At 35.3% G+C, this 7,327-nt stretch overlaps 1 protein-coding gene across 1 annotated transcript in view; it reads right to left on the minus strand.

Annotated features, from left to right (window-relative positions):
* LOC107758140 (synapsin-3-like) overlaps positions 1–7,327 on the minus strand; it is a 29,907-nt gene that overhangs the window by 20,617 nt on the left and 1,963 nt on the right. The window contains exons 5-6 of the mRNA XM_016575808.1: positions 3,214–3,386; positions 1,462–1,551 (exon numbers count right to left, since the gene is read on the minus strand). Of these exons, the coding sequence (XP_016431294.1) occupies positions 1,462–1,551; positions 3,214–3,386 (263 nt within the window). The remainder of the gene's footprint in view (positions 1–1,461; positions 1,552–3,213; positions 3,387–7,327) is intronic.

The following is a 7,327-nucleotide window of genomic DNA, read 5'->3' on the forward strand; positions in this document are numbered from 1 at the left end:
ACAAATCCAGCATTAAGACGCTTTTAACTAAAATACCATATTTCATAAGAGTCCATAATAAGTCCATAAGTCTGTCTCCTGTTGTCTCTCGCATCAAAATCCAGCCACATATTGTTTAGAGCTGTTTTGGACTGTAAACAGTGCTTAATTGCAATTAATTAGACATGCTGTTTGATTATTAAGATTTAATTTAATCTTTAATAATGGACTCCCGGAAATAGAATTTTGGAAAAAATTAAATAAAATGGATTTCATAGGGCCCTAAAAATATAATCTTTGTATTTTTTTTTGTTAAATTGTGTAAGTTTGAATGATTTCAATTAATTAGACGTGCTTTTTTATTATTATGATTTAATTTAACCATTAAAACAAATTCAAGAAAAAAAATGTAATACAGGAAACCTCAAATAGAAAAAAATGGAATTTGGGAAAAAAATTTAATGGATTTCATAGCGCCCTAAAAATACACATTTTGATAAACTGTTAATAAATTGTGCAAGTTTCATGATTTAAATGAAATATGCATGCTTTCTGATTCCTAAAATTCAACCATTAAAACGGAGTTTTGGAAAATTAAACGACAAAAACATGACTTTGTAAAATATAATAAAGCAATAAGCCCCAAGAAGCCGTGGTTTACAGTGGAGTTATAACAGCTTCGCGTCGTGCCTAACAACGCCCCTTAGCTGTAATAAATTCACTGTAAACCACGGCTTCACGGGGCTTATTGCTTTTATAAAACGGTTATTCACATATACGTAGTAAGGTTTCACAAAATAAAACAGCAAATAAAGTGTAATGATATTAATAAAAACAGTATTCTTCCACCAAACAATGTAGTTCCTCAGAAACAGTTGTGGTTGCAACAAAGTGGTTGCCGAGCAACACACAGAAGTAAACAAAGGTGAATGTTACTTTGTAGAGTCATTTACAACAGCTTCGAACGTGGCTCAGCCAATCAGAATCAAGCACCGGAACTATCTGTTTTTTAAAACTGATTTTATATGGGACGACACACATACAGACATTCATTCAGCAATCAAAAATCAAACAGCTTCAGTCTTTCAAAAGAAAACCCCTGCATATTTGGGCACATAACAAGTGTGTCTGTATAAATAGACTTGTGCAGATTTCTCTCCTGATTCAGAACACTTTTTCACTGGAGGAAGCGTTATTATGGATTATAGACTCATATTTGAGTTAAAAACGTCTTAATGCTGGATTTGTCTCAGCTTTTGTCTTCTCCAGATGTTAACTGATGGACTGGAGTGCTGTGGATTACTTGTGGATTATTGTGATGTTTTTATCAACTCTCGTTCTGACGGCACCCATTCACTTGCAGTGAGACACTGATGCAATGCTACATTTCTCCAAATCTGACGAAGAAACAAACTCATCCTGATCTCGGCTGGCCTGAGGTTTAGTAACCTGTTTAGTGAACAGGTTAGCGCAGAGACTCACCATCTGCGTGTGGTTGGGGAAGAAGGTTTGCTCGTTGAGCGGGAACTTGTCTGGACCCAGAGTCTGGTAGAGCTTGATCATGTGAGAGAACTGCACAATCCAGACACACAAACACATGCATGATTCATTATTATAAAGAACACAGCGTTTGTCTTCGTCCTCTTCCATCAAAACTCACTCAACCTCAAAAATGAGTTTACTTGAAGGCCATATAACGCATTAAAGAAGTACTGTAACGTGATATCATGTGAGTTCAGTCCCAAACACACTGATAACGCAGTATGTTTAGTCTGAGTTTAGTCTGAGTTTGCACTGAAACAACCCACAGAGTGAATCACAAAATCATGCTTTTCCGTTTAGACCTGTTTTATTCACTTTGTCTGAAAGCAAGTAATACTTCTAATAGAAAAACTAAACTAAAATAAAAATGAGTTTGGCTTGTGGTATACATACTAACTAGCTTTACTGACTGCAGAAATTACTGTGGGTTTTATTCATAACTCAATTGTGTTTGTGAAGATATGATGCATATTTTACAATCACAATAATCATTAAGATCTTTTAAAGTTGTCTTTATTTATAGCAAGTAAGCATCGACTAACAAAGTATTTTAGTTTGATCAGATTATAGCTTTTATTTATGATTAAATTAACTTATAAAAACAAACAATTATAATATCGACCTAAAGAAAAAACATTGTTTAAGCAGTGTTGTTTTAGTATGATTACATTATTGGTAATATGCTTTTTTTTGTGTGTAAATTTTGTTTTCATTTTAAAGTTTTACTAATTTAGTTGTGTGCTTTTGTCATTTTTTTTTTTTATATATGTCTATATAGTTCTTAATCATTTTTATTTCAGTTTTAGTTTTAGTTATAATGGTACTAAAGATAAGAACTGATGCAACTAGTGAAACTAAAACAAGTACAATTAAATAAAATAAGTTTATAGAGATGTTTATATTTTATTATTTGTTATATCTTGTTTAATATATTTTTTTCAAGCAATAAAATGTTTATGGTTTTAGTTTTAATTTTTGTTTTAGCTATCTATAACAATAGAATGATGTAATCAAGTATGGTTTTTATAATAATAATCTTTTTACATTGTAACAATGTTTTTGTCTTTGGGAAAATAAATAGTTTGGGTTAATATTAAAGCAGAATTTGAGGTTTAAACCAAAACATAAATACAATTTGTGACCCTGGAGCACAAAACCAGTCATAAGGTTCCATTTTTTAAAATTGAGATTTATGCATCATCTGAAGCTGAATAAATAAGCTTTCCATTGATGTGTGGTTTGTTAGGATAGGACAATATTTGAAAATCTGGAATCTGAGGGTGCAAAAAAATCTAAATATTGAGAAAATCATCTTTAAAGTTGTTCAAATGAAGTTCTTAGCAATGCATATTACTAATCAAAAATTAAGTTTTGATATATTTACGGTAGGAAATTTACAAAATATCTTCATGGAACATGATCTTTACTTAATATCCTAATGATTTTTGGCATAAAAGATAAATGTATAATTTTGACCCATACAATGTATTGTTGGCTATTGCTACAAATATACCCCAGCGACTTAACACTGCTTTTGTGCTGCAGGGTCACATATGAGAAAAACTAATGCGTTTGGTATTATTTTTATTAGTTTTATCTTTCAGCGTGTGAATCAGTCGAGCATCACTAATAACAGACTCAGACTGACTGATGTTTGTGCACTAGTGAGGGGTTCAGACTCGTTCGACGCACCACCCAGGGTTTGCTGCAGAAGCTGTAGATGGAGAAGAGCGAGTTAACGCTGGGAACGGAGCCGTAGTTCAAGCCGATCACCAGGTTCCTGAAGTCCTCTCCCGGGGTCATGCTGTAGGCGTGCTGACGAACCAGCACGAAATCTGGCCTGAACGATCTGCAGAGACACAGAACTTCATTACCCAGCAGAACCTCTGTGTGTTTTTTAAGCTCAAATTTAAGACTCTTTAAGACCTTTTTTAAAGTGCCCCTATCACACTCTCTCTCTCTCTCACACACACACACACTCTCTCTCTCACACACACACACACACACAGACACACGTTCACATTCTCTCCAGTCATCAGAATACTTTGGCATCTTTACGTTCCCTCATAAAACACTCGCACGTGTGCATCGAAGAACATCACGCTCTTCTGTCTTTGTTTAGCACACATTCAGTTCCCAACATCTGCTAAAAATCATCTTTCAAGCAAGAGGCATTTACACTGCTTTAGAGATTCAGACTTGCACAGATGTGTCTTTAATATCAGTGTTTTTGAATTGTTTTAAGTATAATCAAGTGAATAATCTGAAGGACAAAACACTGATATTAAAGACACAGTCTATGAAAACAAGTCTTGAGATTGTATGTAGTGCTGCTTCTCAATCTTATTCAAGGACTTCTAGATAGTTTAGCTGGAAAAGCACAGAATTTTTTTGTGCATTATAGTATAAAAGTTTGGGGTTAATATGATTTTGTAAAATAACTCTTTTATTGATCAAAAGTGGCAGTAAAGTCATTTATAATGTTGCATAGGTTTCCCGGTTTCTAATAAATGCTGTTCTTTTGAACTTACTATTCATCTGTGAACCCTGAAAAATCACGGTTTTCACAGAAATATTAATGTTTTCAACAGAAATGTTTCTGGAGCAGCAAATCAGCATATTAGAATGATTTCTGAAGATCATGTGACACTGAAGACTGGAGTAATGATGCTGAAAATACAGCTGCGCATCACAGAAATAAATTACAGTTTAACAGATATTCACATAGAAAACAGCTGTTTTAAATCACAATAATATTTCAAATTTTTTACTGTATTTGTGATTAAATAAACACAGCTTTGGTGAGCAGAAGAGACTGTAAGTGTGTGTGAGTGTGTGTTTCTTAAAGGGCCGGTTCAGCTCATCCGCACACACACTATTAATAGTGGCTTGTATTAAGCTAGTATAAGATGTCTGCTTAAGTGAGGCAGGTATAAATAATCTCCATGTGTTTGGCAGATGATGGACATGTGAAGCCGAGAGTGTGAGAGGCCCAGACACTGCAGGCTCCATTACAGCCACGCTGTTTTCATTAAGATGAGCTTTATTAATACAGCAGCTCAAATCACACGCTTTATTTGCTCTTCAGCTGCACACAGAAAACCAGCCACTGCTTCAGACTTGAATCACATATAACCCACATTACACACTGAGTGATGGAGAAAGGGTTGTGTTTCTAGTCTGAGCACACATTAACGCTGAAAACACCACACGCAAACGTAAATTTTATAAAGAAAATAAAATGTATACAAACCTTATAGACGTTAAAAACAACAACAAAATCTAATAAAAATGATCAATACACAACAAGACTATTATAACCTTACACAAAGTTAAAATGAAAACAGAAAATATATTTAAACTCTATTAAACAAACGTCCGAGATATGGATGAGATCAGAGTAAAAAACAGTGAAAAATGAAAAGTGCAAAAATAATGAGTGTTAATAACAGGTTTCCATTGGTCGGTCAAACAGACAGTCCCGCCCCCAAACTCACGCCATTGGTCAGTTCCTCCAGCTGAACTTCAACACTTTGATCATTTTAAAAAGTACAGCTATACACCAGCATTTTGAAGGCACTAAATCACAGATATGAATTATAGATTTCTACAGTCCATAACCACAAAATCAACAACAATATAGTCTGATCTGATCAAATGCATTATTATGATGCCAGCGTCAGACATTTACTTCATTAAGGGACAATATTAACCACTGGAAATGACTTTCAGAGGCGTTTTTATATTTATAAAACACCAAAATAATAAACATCAAAAGCTTTTTCAAACCAAAAAATTATGACTTTGTTACATACGTAAATACAGTAACCCGAAAGTTTGGGATTGGTACGATTATGCATTTATTTGATCAAAAATACAGTGAAAATTGTGAAATATTATTCTAATGTAAAACAGCTGTTTTCTATGTGAATATCTGTTAAACTGTAATTTATTTCTGTGATGCACAGCTGTATTTTCAGCATCATTACGCCAGTCTTCAGTGTCACATGATCTTCAGAAATCATAATAATATGCTGATTTGCTGCTCGAGAAACATTTCTGATTATTATCAATGTTGAGAACAGTAGTGCTGCCATAACTGAGTCTCTAGAGGACACACGCACCGGACGCTCTGATTGGCCGCTGGCTCGGAGGCGGAGCTCTGATTGGCCGGTGGCGTGGAGCGAGAGCGCGGGATTGGTGCCAGACTCAAGTTGCCATGGTTACGCTCCGGAAACGCATTCAGGCCGCTGGGAAAGAAAACAGGAGAAAGTCCAAGAGACAAACAGCCTTCCTTCCTCTGTAACTCACGTCTGGAGGACAAACGCCGCGCTGATCATCACTTCTCATGCAGATGTTAGAGCAAATCTAAAATTCTAATTACTCTTCATGATATATTCATTTATATTAAATAAGGCCCTTAACTGGCTGAAAGGCAATTAAAAAAATATCTGCTCAGTAATTTTATAGAAATTCAACATACACTACTGTTCAAAAGTGTTTTGGTGCTTTTATTCATCTGTGATGCATTAAATTGATCAAAAGTGGCAGTAAAGACATTTATAATGATACAAAACTTTTCTATTTCAAATAAATGCTGTTCTTTTTAACTTTCTATTCATCTGTGAATCCTGAAAAATATAATGTGTCACGGTTTCCACAAAAATATGAATGTTTTCAACATTGATAATAATCAGAAATGTTTCTTGAGCAGCAAATCAGCATATTATACTGATTTCTGAAGATCATGTGACACTGAAGACTGGAGTAATGATGCTGAAAATACAGCTGCGCATCACAGAAATACATTACAGTTTAACAGAGATTCACATAGAAAACGGCTGTTTTGCATTAGAATAATATTTCACAATTTTTACTGTATTTTAATCAAATAAATGTAGCTTTGGTTAGCAGAAAAGACTCTTTCCGAAACATTAAACTTTTCAACATTAGTCTAAGACCAATGGTTGTCATTCCAAACAGTCTCTCTCTCTCACGAACACACACACACTCTCTTTCATTCACTCACACACACACACACACACACACACGAGCACGCGCTCTGCTCTGGCGTCGTGATCCTATCTGGAATCTGGCAGGTATTTTTGGAGCTGAAGCTAATGTGTGTCATTAGGGTGAAGAATGCAAGGTGCCTTTCACCCGATCACATGACCAGCGCTCATAAACACAGAAACACACACACACACAGACACACACAACCACACACACACACACACACACACTCACACACACACCGAACAAGATTGACTCGAACTAGACATCAATTAATGCACGCGTGTCACCTTATCCACATATGCACAGATTCCTTTTTGCTTGAGCAATTTATGATATATTAATGCAGAACAGAACATTTTTATTCACAAACATGTCTGTATTTGTACAAATCGCTGCACAATCATTTAATCCTGAATTCCACAGACTCAAATTGAAAGGCATTTGTTTGTGGTTAGTAAGATACATGTGTAAAATTTATGCAGTACATGGATAATTGTGCGTGCATCTATTAATCATTTAGAGTCTAATATCATCCCATATATATAAGGTTTGGTCGTGAATCTCCTTGAGTCACTTTGCTCATGTTCACAGCTGCACATTTGAACGAAAGGAAGCGGAGCTCTTCAAACCCTCATGAGCCTCAGTCAGTCCTTCAGGCCTGGAAACAACTGATGAATCACTGACAACAGATGGACAGACACACAGACACTCGCACACACTCACACACACACGCACACACAGACACACACACTCACACACACACACAGACACACACACACACACTCACACA

This window comes from Sinocyclocheilus rhinocerous, unplaced genomic scaffold (genome assembly GCF_001515625.1).
Source record: "Sinocyclocheilus rhinocerous isolate Xijiao unplaced genomic scaffold, SAMN03320098_v1.1 scaffold2911, whole genome shotgun sequence".
In the NCBI taxonomy this organism is placed as follows: Eukaryota; Metazoa; Chordata; class Actinopteri; order Cypriniformes; family Cyprinidae; genus Sinocyclocheilus; species Sinocyclocheilus rhinocerous.